The 13,951-nt window shown below is 38.0% G+C and overlaps 1 protein-coding gene across 1 annotated transcript; it reads right to left on the reverse strand.

The window, feature by feature from the left end:
- C1H9orf57 (chromosome 1 C9orf57 homolog) lies at positions 924-12,165 on the reverse strand. The gene is given in 6 exon segments (XM_021085097.1): positions 924-2,786; positions 6,540-6,744; positions 8,920-8,951; positions 11,573-11,627; positions 11,630-11,634; positions 12,153-12,165. Coding segments are annotated over 6 exon segments (435 nt in total). The 3' UTR covers positions 924-2,661.

Genomic DNA, 13,951 nt, shown 5'->3' on the forward strand with positions numbered 1-13,951 from the left:
ACAGTTCAAGACTTTACAGTCTTCTTTAAATATATTTTGTAAGGCTATAACTGCTGCAGATAGTGATTCTATGATAGATCTGGGAAAATCAATTGAAAATATTCTGGAAAGAATTCACCATTGAATTAAGAACATTCATGATACATGGAAAGAGTCAAAATATCAACATCAACAGGACTTTGGAAGAAGTTGATTCTAATTGTCATGGATGACTTGGTGTTCAAGACTTAAGTGGTGGAAGTAACTGCAGATGTGGTGTAACTAGCAAGAGAACCAGTGTTAGAAGTGGAGCCTGAAGATGGGACTTAATTGCTGCAATAACATGATAAAACTTGAATGGATGAGGAATTGCTTCCTATGGATGAGTAAAGAAAGTGGTTTCTTGAGATGAAAACTACTCCTGGTGAAGACACTGTGAAGATTGTTGAAAGGACCACAAAGTTTTAGAATATTACCTAAACTTAGCTGATAAAGCAGAGGCAGAGTTTGAGAGGATTGACTCCAATTTTGATAAAGTTCTGCTATGGGTAAAATGCTATCAAACATCATTGCATGCTACAGAGAAATCATTTGTGAAAGGAAGAGGTGATCCATGGGACAAACTTCATTGTTTTCTTTAAGAAATTGCCAGAGTTCCCCTCATGGTACAGAGGAAACGAATCCAACTAGGAACCATGAGATTGCAGGTTCGATCCTGGCCTTGCTCAGTGGGTTAAGGATCCAGCGTTGCTGCGAGCTGTGGTGTAGGTCACAGACATGGCTTGGATCTGGCATTGCTATGACTGTGGTGTAGGCGGAAGCTGTAGCTCCAATTAGAACCCCTAGCCTGGGAACCTCCATATACCGCAGGTGAGGCCCTAAAGAGCAACAACAACAACAAAAAAGAAATTTCCACAGCCCACCCATCATGCTGATATGTCAGCAGCCATCACCATTAAGGCAAGACCAAAGCAGCAAAAAGATTTACTTGAAGACTCAGATGATAGCATTTTTGGCAGTCAAGTATTTTTTTAATTAAGCTATTTATGTACATTGTTTTTTTATATACACAATATTATTGTGCATTTAATAGACCACAGTATAGTGTAAACATAACTTTTACATACTCTGGGAAACCAAAAAATCCATGTGACTCTCTTTATTGCAGTATTTGCTTTAGTAGTATTCTGGAACCTGACCCACAATATCTCTGAGGTTTGCCTGTAATGTTAGAACTTGAATGGATATGAGAGATCATCATGTGATCCACTCCTCTTTAGCTTATATATGAGGAGAATGAGGTGCAAAGGGACCAAACTGACTTGACAAAGGCAAGTGACCAAAATACCACACCTTCCTTGTCCTCTTCTTATGACATTGCCTTGAATGTGAATTAAGCTTGGGAAGCCCTCTGGGATTAGTCATTATATGATCTTGTCATTTTTTCCCCCCTATGATATTGGGTAAATAGCACTAGTTATATATGAAAAATAAGAAAAAGTAAAATCTCCATGAAGTTCACTGATCTAGGATAACCACTGTTTATTAATGTAGCTGATGCAGAAAGTGATAGAATATTAATTGTAAATGTATTTAAATCACAGGATGAAGAAAAAAAATTTTTTTTACTAGATTCAGAATGTGATTTAAGGAATACAGGCAAAATGAGTATTTGGGAAGTACCTAGTTTCCTTTTTTTTTTTTTTAAATGTTTGTTTTGCTTCAAAGTTTATAGAAAAAATTTGTTGAAGGCCCACTCTGTGTAAGATGTTGTCCTAGGTTATGAGAAAAAAATAATGGAAGAAGGTTTCATTGAAATTTGTTATTTATTGTTTGAATTTCTCAAACTGAAAATACAGAGAAAAACAACTTTAAATTTTAAAATACAAAAATTTTAAAGTCACAAATGTAGAGTTTGAATGAGAATAATTGAATATGTGGCACATTAAAAAATCAAAAATCAGTTCCAAGTATATTCACAACCCTTTTAAAAGTCCCTTGTAGATGAAAACCTATTCCCCTTCTTCAGTTGAATTTCTCAATTGGCCAAAAATAGATTAGCCAAAGGATTAAGGCATGGTTAAAGTATGGAAATACAGAATTTTGACAAATCTCAACACAAATGGTAAAAATAAGTTGCAACCCTCACACCTGCCCGAGCCCTTTGCCATTTGGTTTCATAGTACTTACAGGCCTAGTTTGCTGATTTCTGGCTTATTTTTCCTACAGTATTTATTAAATCATTTTGTCTTGTACCATAAATTACTCTGAAAGAGTGATGCTGTTTTCTTGGGAAACTAAATGAACACTTTCAGGTCACTTAGTATCCTATGATACAATTCATTTGTACCTGTATTTTGGAGTATGGAAATGTTTAGGAAAATTAGTAAACTAGAAATGATATGCACAATTTGTCTCAGAGAGTCACTCACATTTTTACTTCTTTGTAGCTTTGAAATCATTGGAAGGGAAAATAAGCAGAAAAAGGAGAGGAGAAAGATGGTGTTAGAAGGATGTTTCTGAGATGAGTTGAGGATGGTAGGGGAGAAGATGGGCCTCTTGAAAGCCAAAATTGGTTTCAGATCATAAATCCTACAATCTGTAAGTCTGAGGCTTTTGCAGAGGACTAATTGATGGTAGCTGCTGTCTTGGGGTGACCAGTCCAAGATGTGGGCCACTGGCTCAGAAATTGCACATAGAACGATAGCAGCAGTGAGTAGAGTGAACTTCATTAGGTGTCACAGTTCTCTGGAAGCACTCCTTCTTGCTCTCTGTGCAACCTTTAACTGAATACCATTGAATTCCATCTGGGGAAAACAAGAAGTCTCAATAGAAGTCATCCTTGGGAGGTGCAACCTACCTGGCCTCAGATGCTTCAAATGAAAAAACAAAACAAAGGAAAACACAGCAAAAACTCGAGGTGTATCAAGCTACAATCATCTTGCCTTTTAAGACTTCCTACCTACATTTATCCTAGTTGGGTACATTGCAGTACGAAAGCTCTGAGATTGTGAAACAGAATAGCTTTCAAACTCAGTTGGTAAAAGTCATGCAGTGGCACTGACTCTGTAAAAATTTCTGAAGTGTTAGCTACTTGGAAGCTTCCTAATAATTACCCCCCAGTTTTACCCAGATCATGAGTTATCTATAGGGCTGAATCCACAGAAGGGTCGTTTATGTGTAAGGCTTCTCAGGAATGGAGGCATGTCCTTGATCTCATTTAGTTTTCCTCCAATTATAAGTAATCATGCATGTTCACTGTAGAAAATGTGGAAAATACACAAAAGTGCAAAGTAAGTGACAATAATGTCCTATAATCCTAGCACCCCCAGTTTTAGTTGTATGGGGGAGAACACAAAGGAGCAGTTTCCTAAAGGCAGCAAAACGTATGATGGTTGGAAACTTGAGAAAACAGTAGACTTTCAACTGGGGATGATTTTGCTTCTGCACCCCAGGGACAATGTTGATAAGGGCCAGAGACATTTTTGTTGTTACCCCTCGGACAGTATTACTGGCAGGTAGTGGGTATAGGCCAGTGATGTGCTAAACATCCTGCAATATACAAAGTAGCCCTGGATAACAAAGAATTACCCTGCCAAAGTGTCAACAGTGTTGACAAACTGTTGACAAATCCATCAAAAGCCTAAATTCCAGTTCTGTTTGTTTTGTATCAGCGTGAAATGGCAAATTTCCATGTTAGGAAACTGCTCTTAGGACAACATTGTAGTCATTCCAGGTTCCTGACTCAACCAAGAGCTATTGTCAAGATTTTGCTGTATAAGCTTCCAGACTCTTCCGGGCAGAGTTTGGATGATAAGCTGACTAGATGGCTACCTGTCTACATCAGGAAGAGAAGAACAGCCACCAAGAACTAACATTTCATGGCTCCAGAGGGCTTTGGCTCCTTTTATCTTCAATAAGGAAGGGGCTCTTGACTGGCACAAGTAACAGAAGGAACTTGGGGTGCAGAGAGGTGACCGAGGCTGCACAGTTTGAAGAAAGCTCATGTAACTCTAAAACCAGAGCACCAACAACCATGACCTGTAATTCTCTTCCTCTCTCCCAATTGACTGATTTCCTCTAATTTTTTTTCCCCTTTCAGTTTCATAGAGAAATTTACTATAGTTTGGCTTTGTGGACTTTTACACATTAAGTGCATACTACAATACTGTTTTGCAACTGCCTCAACGTTTTATTTTTTTATTTTTTTGTCTTTTTGCTATTTCTTGGGCCGCTCCCGCGGCATATGGAGGTTCCCAGGCTAGGGGTCGAATCGGAGCTGTAGTCTCCAGCCTACACCAGAGCCACAGCAACGCGGGATCCGAGCTGCGTCTGCAACCTACACCACAGCTCACAGCAACGCCGCATCCTTAACTCACTGAGCAAGGCAGGAACGAACCCGCAACCTCATGGTTCCTAGTCGATTTGTAAACCACTGCGCCATGACGGAACTCCTCAACAATGTTTTAGAGATTTTTTTTTCATGTTAGCGAAGGCATCTGGTTCATTCTAAGTATCGCATAGCAATCCGTGGACTGAACATGTCATGTTTAAAACTCACCTATAGACAAACATTTGGGTCATTTCTGTTACTTATTATTAAACATAATGCTGCAGTAATAACCTTGATACATGCCTTTTTGTGTTACATGTAAATATTTCTCTGCAATAGATACCTAGAAATAAATTGCTTCATAGAAGAACATGTTCATTTAAAATTTTAACTGAAATTCACAAATTGTCTTTTAAAAAAAAAGCTAAACTAACCTAAACTGTTGTTAGAAAATAGGAGTTCCCATTTCCCCATACTGTCAGAAAACTTTGGTATTATAAAACTCATAATTTTTAGCAATCTGATGGATTAAAATATCATTTCTGTAATTTGGATTTCTTTGATATTTACTGATGAACTGAACAGCTTTTTATGTTTTTAAGTTGTCTTATCTCCTCTTCTGAAAATTGCCTTTGCATTTCCCTTAACAATTTTATTTTTGGGGGTTCATTGGTCTTTTAAAAATGGTTTTTTAGAAGTGCTTTGTTTATTCTTATTAATTAGGTAGATATTAATATGTTTTCAGTTATTTATTTTTCAACTATTTTCACCCAGTTTATTCCTCATCTTTTAAATTTGGGGGTTATCATTTTGTGAATTTTAAAATATGATATATTCAAATTATCTATTTCTTTTATAACTTTTGCCTCTTGGATATTAAGGAGGCCTCCTCTCTTTCAAGCTTAAAATATATTCTCCAACATTTTCTTCTAGTGTTTTCATCATTTGGATTTTTACATCTCTCTATTTTTTCTTTCGTTTTTTTAAAGTTTTACTGAAGTATAATTGATTTACAATGTTGTGATAATTTCTGCTATACAACTGAGTGATTCAGTTATACATGTACACACATCCATTCTTTTTCAGATTCTTTCCCACATAGACCATCACAGAACATTGGGTAGAGTTCCCTGTGCTATATGGCAGGTCCCTGTTGGCCAATTGTTCCATATGTCACAGTGTGCATATGCTAATCCCAAACCCCAGTCCATCCCTCCCCCCCCAACCTATCCCCTTTGCACATTTCTCTCTTTAATCCATGTACATTTCTCTCTTTAATCCATAGGCAAGGCTGGCTTCCTGGGCATGAAACTGGTGTGATTGCACAGAGCCCTGCACTTAGAAGGGCCCAACAAATTATGTATTGACTTTTTTGTGAGACGTGAATAGTGTGAAGGAGGCAGTATATAGATTTCTTAGAAATGTGTGCCATGTCTGGAGTTATGGTACTCACATTTGAATATTGAGTACAACACTCCTTGACTATGTAACTTCATGCAAATTTCTTAATCTTTCTATGCTTCAGATTTCTCATCTTTAAAATGGGCACAATGACAAGATCCAGCTTGTAACATTTTTTTTTAAGGCTGCACTTGTGGCACAGGGAAGTTCCCAGGCTAGGGGTCGAGTAGGAGCTGTAGCTGCTGGCCTACACCACAGCCACAGCAGCTCGGGAACAGAGCAGCATCTGCGACTACACCACAGCTCACAGCAAAGCTGGATCCCCAACCCACTGATCGAGGCCAGGAACTGAACCTTTGTCCTCATGGATACTAGTCAGGTTTGTCACCACTGAGCCACCACAGGAATCTCTCATATCATTTTTTTGTTGGTGTGATGTAATTGAGGTAATGCTCTTAGTAGAGCATCTACCGTGTAGTAAGTGCTCAGTGAATGTTTGCTCTTATGTAAGATTTTTCCTGTGCTCATTTTAATGTTTTTAAACGGTCATGACTTATCTTTATTCATGTATTTATTTTTTCTTTTTAGGGCCGCACCTGTGGCATATGGAAGTTCCCAGGCTAAGGTTGAATTGCGCTGCAGCTGCTGGCCTGTGCCACAGCTACCTCAACACCAGATCCAAGCTGCATCTGCAACCTATGCTGCACTTTGCAGCAACGCCAGATCCTTAATCCGCTGAGTGAGGTGAGGGATCAAACCTACATCTTCATGGATACTAGACGAGTTCTTAACCTGCTGAGCCACAATAGGAACTCCCATGACTTACCTTTACTATGGGTCTCTTTCATACAGTATTGACCAGGTTTTGTTCGGCAGGTTCCAAAGTCTAATAGACATCCATGGAAAGGGATTGAGAGGTTGCATGCCCTACAGATCACACCTCCAACACCTTGAAGAATAGGAGGGAAAAAATAAGGTGAAAATAGAAATGGACACGGGGGCTGGGGGGGGGAGACAAAGAGAAATCCAAAAATAAAGCAGTGATTTTTCAACTTTAAAAAGCTGGCAATATTTTATCAATGGATTCTAAAAACTCACATAAGTTTCAGTTATTTTTATTTTGACAATTTAATGGGGGAAATTTCATAACATATGATATATTAAAGAACTGGAAGCACTCTGAAATGATACTAATTAGAAATGAAGCCAGGTGGTCTAAACAAATTGGTTAAAATGTATTCAGTTCCTCAGAGCCTAATTAAATCAAACTAAAGTTACTTAGCCAGAATACTTAATTTCAGCCATATATATCCACTGTGTTAGGCCTTCATTTTAGTGTCTAAGAACATTATATGTAACATGTTCTCTGTGGATATTTATTGCTTGATTACTGTTTACATATTGGTAATCTTCAGTACTCAAATTCAGTGGCTTAAAAGTGTAATTTATTTTGGGAGTTCCTGTTGTGACGCAGTGGTTAACGAATCCGACTAGGAACCATGAGGTTGTGGGTTCGATCCCTGGCCTTGCTCATTTGGTTAAGGATCCAGTGTTGCCGTGAGCTGTGGTGTAGGTCACAGACGCGGCTCTGATCCCACGTTGCTGTGGCTCTGGCATAGGCCAGCGGCCGCAGCTCTGATTAGACCCCTAGCCTGGGAACCTCCATATGCCATGGGAGTGACCCCAGAAAAGGCAAAAGACAAAAAAAAAAGTATAATTTATTTTGATTATGTCGAAATAATCAGAGATTCTTGACCTTAAAGTGGGTAAGATTAGAAGACATTAACTGGAAGATGACTTTCTAAATTTGACTGTGCTTCAGATTTACTTAGGCAGTTAAAATAAAATAAATACAGATTGCTATAGTCCCCACAGAAACTGAGTTAGAATCTATAGGAGGTGGGGCCCATGAATCTATATTTTAGATATCCAGAAGCAGTGAAGGGCATGTGATTTGAATATAGCTGTCTGGACCACTGGTTCTACTGATTTCAGGAATGTCCTTTATAGTAACCCCTGCAGAAATTCTTGGCTAGTGATGAAGGATCATCAGCATTAAAAACAGCTCAGATTCTTAAAGGATTCTTCTGAAACAGCTGAAATTTGTCTTGATGTTCATAGTTCCAACTTTTAATATATGGAAACCATTGCCACATCACTGTTATTCATTAATTCCAAAGAAGAGTTTACTGAACATTTTGTGCAATGTATTTTATATCTCCCTCTGATATATTGGAAATTAGAAGAGATGACTTTTAATAGAAATAGTCTGGATGATGAAGCTAATTAACCTCTGTTGACTGTTCTCCCCAGCTTCAAATTCATCTAAAGACATTTTGGAAATATCACATTGGTTCTCTCAACAAGCATGATAGTACTTCCAATCCATTATTAACGATAACCAGCAAATATTTTGTTAAAGAACTAAGCTTATGCCAAGGACCTTGCTAAGAAATTACATGCATTAGCCCAATAATTTTCCACAGTAAACCTTTCAGGCAGGTATTATAGTTGCTCACATTTCACATAAAAAAACCAAGGCCTTAAGATTTGTATTAGCTCACTCCAGGGGCAAAGACAGTAGTTAAAAAAGTTTGTGGGAATTCAAAGCATTTGTTTTTAGCAAGCACACCATGTCACTGGAGATGCCTTCTTTGTGTATCTCAAACCTTTGTGTTGCCTTCTTCTTGCTTGAGATTTTGACTCTTCCAAGATTCAGGGTCAGTCACTTGCACAGAACACTAGGGCTGCTTGTTTCTTTAAGCTGTGCCTGAGTGAGTTTTCCTCCTGGACTCATGATTTCTTAATCTTGGAACTTGTCCTTAGAGATCCACTGCATGGCTCAGATGTTTGATGCCAAGAGCCTTCATGGTGGAGTACTTACATGATGTCAGCTCCTTTCTCTGCAATGCTTCAGGTCCCTGGATTGCTTCATGGATGAGATCTTCTCTAGCTTCTTTCTTTCCCTCTCAGATGGTCCCTCTTCCTACCGATTCCACACCAATATCCTTAGCCTTCTTCCTGAAACCGTGGCCCTGACATTCTTTACTACAACTAAAGGCAATGCCTTAACTTTAGGTCTGTTTGCTGACTATTTGTTTCATTGCCTGAAACTTATAAGTACGGTCACAGATTCCATTTCCTTTCTTTCAGTCTCTTCTTGTCTGAAAAATTTATTGTTGATTTTATTAATATAACTAACACACTCTATACTCTGGTTTGGCAACTACATATAAAGCTTCAGGTAATATATAAAGTTAAGTTTTCTCATGATTTACTTTGAAGTATGCTCTTCTACTTTATGACACTATTGTGAAGAACACTTAATAGACTCTATTTACTTAAGTGCATATTATAAATATGTATATAACATTAGAAAGTATGACGATAATCTTTTAAAAATAATCACCCCTTACCTCATGGACACTCTTTTTTAAATAATTTTTAAAATTATTTATTTATTTTTCCTCTGTACAGCATGGGGACCAAGTTACACATACATGTATACATTTTTTCCTCCATTGTTGTAAATCTCTAGACATAGTTCTCAATGCTACACAGCAGGATCTCATTGTAAATCTATTCCAAGAGTAGTAGTTTGCATCTGTTAATCCCAAGCTCCTGATCCCTCACATTTCCTTCGCTCTCCCCCTGGGCAGCCACAAGTCTATTTCCAAGTCCATGATTTTCTTTTCTGTGGAAACGTTCCTTTGTGCTGTATATTAGATTCCATTATGGTATTTGTGTTTCTCTTTCTGACTTATTTCATTCAGTATAAGAGTTTCTAGTTCCATCCATGTTGCTGCAAATGGCATTATGTCTCTTTTTTATGGCTGGGTAGTATTCCATTACAGTGTATTATGCATACCACATCTTCCGAATCCAGTCGTCTGTCGATGGACATTCGGGTTGTTGCCATGTCTTGGCTATTGTGAATAGTGTTGCAATGAACATGCAGGTGCATGTGTCTTTTTTAAGGAAAGTTTTGTCTGAACATATGCCCAGGAGTGGGGTTGCTGGGTCATATGGTAGTTCTATGTATAGATTTCTAAGGTACTTCCATACTGTTATCCATAGTGGTTGTACCAGCTTACATTCCCACCAACAGTGCAGGAGGGTTCCCTTTTCTCCACACCCCCTCTAGCATTTGTTATCTGTGGACTTATTAATGATGGCCATTCTGACTGGTGTAAGGTGGTATCTCGTGGTAGTTTTGATTTGCATTTCTCTGATAGTCAGTGATGTTGAGCATTTTTTCACATGCTTGTTGGCCATCTGTACATTTTTCTTGGAAAAATGTCTATTCAGGTCTTTTGCCCATTTTTCCATTGGGTTGTTGGCTTTTTTGCTGTTGAGTTGTATAAGTTACTTGTATATTCTAGAGATTAAGCCCTTGTCCTCATGGACACTCTTTACTTCAAAATTTCTCTTTATGCTGAATGTTCTTCTTTTATCCTATCTTCCTTGTGTGTTCAACAAAATTAATGCGATCCTGTCTATATCATTTTTTTTTCCATGATATCCAAGACATGGAAGTTGTTCTCTTGAGGTTTTTCTCCTGTTCCTATACTCCCCTCAACATTCTTTACAGAAGTGTAAGGACTTAAAATGCAGCAGAGACCCAAGCTGAGCAGTTTGAGTTTCTTGCTGCCCCCTTTGCAAGGGTAATCAGAACTCTGCTATGCATTGTATTTAGTAATGAGGGTAGTATGGGAAGCAGAGGCTACAAATGAGTGGTCCAGGGGCTAGACTTGGTTTTTTAACTTGCATAGTGCTTTCAAAAATGGTGTTAGTTGTCAAAATTTAAAAATTAGGAGAGTTTTCCTATGGACCCGAATTTCTGGTTTCTTTTGAAGAATCACATGCTTTGGTAGATTGGGCTCCTTTGTCCTTGGCAGCTGGGTACTTGCTGCCTTCTCTTATTTTATTACTGGACAGTTCCCTCCATTTATATTATCTGACACACTTTAGGTTTTTGAGATGATAATCCCAATAGTGGGTGCCAGAAGTCTTTATATATCACTCATAGAATTTATTTATCTCTGGGATGCCTTGTAGATTCTTCCTATTAAAGTATGGTCTCCAGACCAACAGCATAAGCATGTCTTGGAAGCTTGTTGGAAATGCACACTTTCAGATCCTATCCCTGACCTGCTGAATCAGCCTCTGCATTTTAACAAGATCCCCAGGTGACTCATATGTACATCAAGTCTTCTGACTCTAAGAGACCCTGCCCTGTTAACCCCTGGGTTCAGCAAAGAGCAGCCATCTTCATTACCATCTTACCATTTCATTTGAGAGGGGTAGTTCCCAGGATGGTGCTTGAATATGCCCATCTACCTAGTTTGAAAGGCCTTAGGAATTCTGAAAAAGGGATTGAAAACTCTGTGTGTGTGTGTTTAATAAATGAAGGAATGTTCTAGTTGGTGAAGATGAGCACATATTACAGAAGAAGTGCTAGGAGACCTTGTGCATGCTTTTTTGTTTCAGTTAATTCGTTTTCTTTGCCATAGTTAGGAAGACTTCCTATCTAGTTTGGTTAGTTTCAGCTTCACAATAGTAGCAACAACATGTGGGCCACTGTCTACTAGCTCATGTTTAAAATGGGAAATAATGGCACTTAACTCAGAGTGGTCATGAGGATTCAATGCATTAATACAAATGAAATATTTAGACTTGTCCTGGCATATAGTAAGTGCTGAATAAATGTTAGCTCTTATTATTATTTAAAGATTTACTCAGGCCTTGTTATAAGCACCTTAAGTACATTATGTAAGGCCCCTCTCCACTTATATTGTAATTAGGCAATTTCTTTAGTAGTTTTTCCTCTTTGTGATTTATGTGTTCTTGATGACTTACCACCTAAGAGGCAGAATAACAGAAAAGCACCACTGAAGACTGTACTTCTCATTCTAAGATTTCTAGCCAAAAAAAGAAGATGAAGGGAAGACATGTACCACTGTTAAATCTTTCTTGGGGAAAGTAATAAATTTATACATTTGTTAGCTATTAGAAAAAGAGAAATGAGTAAATACATTTTATTTATTTCACTAAGGAAGTATAAATAAATTCATTTTGTGAAGGAGGAAACATAATGTACCTATCTTTATCAAAAACTCACCACAAAACTTCTCCCAGTTCCAGAAAATTTTAAGTTTAGGTGTCTTTTTATTACCAAATACCATCCCCTCCCTTAGTAATTTCCCTGAATTGCAAAAGTATGAAATGAGATAGATATGTTTCTAGAATAATATCCTGTTAAAAATCCTTTTAACTATTAGCCAAAAATTGTTATTTATGCTTCTTCATAAACTAATGCTTTCATTGCAAATGATCATATTTAAAAGGAAAGCATAACAATAGTTAATACTTATTTAAGTGAAAAGGAAGAAATTGTCAGATTGGTTAAAATATAACATTTCAGTTGTACATGACTTACCTGCCTTCTTCATGAATGTATTATGGGAATTTTTTAGATATGAACTTCTTTAAAGGATAACAGCAAGTAAAATTTCTGATGTAAAAAAGTCCGTTATAACTGAAACCAACAAGGCAAGTCTCTGATCCTCTAGATTCTAAACTGTTTAAACAGTAAAATTGCCCAAGTAAACAAGATAGGAAAAAATTTTCACTTTAGCACTCTGATCTATATGAAACTTAATTGCTTTACTCTTAGCAAGTCAGCATAATAAGGCTGAGTCAAGCTACAGTTTAACTATAAATTTGGCGAAAAATTTCTGTGTTCACCATGCTGCAGATTATTTTCACATATACATAACAATGTGGGCATGCTATCTATTCATTATATAAAGTACTTAGTCTTGATACTTTAAAAAATACTATATAATCTTTACAGTAGTACTTAGTGCATTCAGAAAGCAATTTGATTTTTAAAAATGTTTATTTCTAAATTAATATGTAGTTCCAAATTAATACATTCTTCCTGAAACAAATTAATATATGAAGACTATTCAAATCTTTGAATGTCTATCTCAAATGTAACCATATTGAATATGTTGGGTATCCTTTTTATTTGTGTATGTTCATAATACACTTGTAATTTGGGAATATGTATCATATTACTTTTTGCTTTATTTTTGCAAAAATAGTATCGTATGCTATATTTTCTTTTTCCCCTTAAATTTCATTCAAAAATATCTTTTTTTTTTTTTTTTTTTTTGTCTTTTTGCCATTTTCTTGGGCCGCTGTCACGGCATATGGAGGTTCCCAGGCTAGGGGTTGAATCGGAGCTGTAGCCACCAGCCTATGCCAGAGCCACAGCAACGCTGGATCCGAGCCGCGTCTGCAACCTACACCACAGCTCAGGGCAATGCCGGATCGTTAACCCACTGAGCAAGGGCAGGAATCGAACCCGCAACCTCAACTGCCCGTTACCACCGCACCGTTAACCACTGCGCCACGACAGGAACTCCGGTCTTTTGTCTTTTTACGGCTGCACTCGCAGCACGCGGAGGTTTCCCGGCTAGGGGTCTAATTGGAGCTACAGCCACCAGCCTACGCCACAGCCACAGCAACGCCAGATCTGAGCTATGTCTGTAACCTACAGCATAGTTCATGGCAACGCTGGATCCTTAACCCACTGAGAGAGGCCAGGGGTCAAACCAGCACCCTCATGGTTCCTAGTCAGATTCATATCCACTGCACCACGATGGGAACTCCTCATTCAAAGTTATCTTTAAAATCTTTCTATCTCAGTCTTTAAAACTACTACATTATTTTTCATTGCTATATAATATTTTTGATATAAATATACCACTGTCTATTTAGCCATTCCCTAGTTTAGCATATAGGCTCATCTTTTTTTTCTTTTTGTCTTTTTGCCATTTCTTGGACTGCTCCCACAGCACATGGAGGTTCCCAGGCTAGGGGTCGAATCAGAGCTGTAGCCACTGGCCTATGCCAGAGCCACAGCAAAGCAGGATCTGGGCCGCATCTGTGACCTACACCACAGCCCACGGCAACGCCAGATCCTTAACCCACTGAGCAAGGCCAGGGATTGAACCCGCAACCTCATGGTTCCTAGTAGGATTCATTAACCACTGAGCCACGACAGGAACTCCATAGGCTTATTTTTTTTAATGACAATTTTGCAATGTTTGTACAAGTTCTTAGGCACATATGCCAGTAGTATCTCTAAGACAGATCGTGAAAAGTAGAATTGCTTGTCACAGGATATATTTTTGTGATATTTTAATAGATGCTCTCAAATTGCCCCTG

The sequence above is a fragment of the Sus scrofa genome, chromosome 1 (genome assembly GCF_000003025.6).
Source record: "Sus scrofa isolate TJ Tabasco breed Duroc chromosome 1, Sscrofa11.1, whole genome shotgun sequence".
NCBI classification, from domain to species: Eukaryota; Metazoa; Chordata; class Mammalia; order Artiodactyla; family Suidae; genus Sus; species Sus scrofa.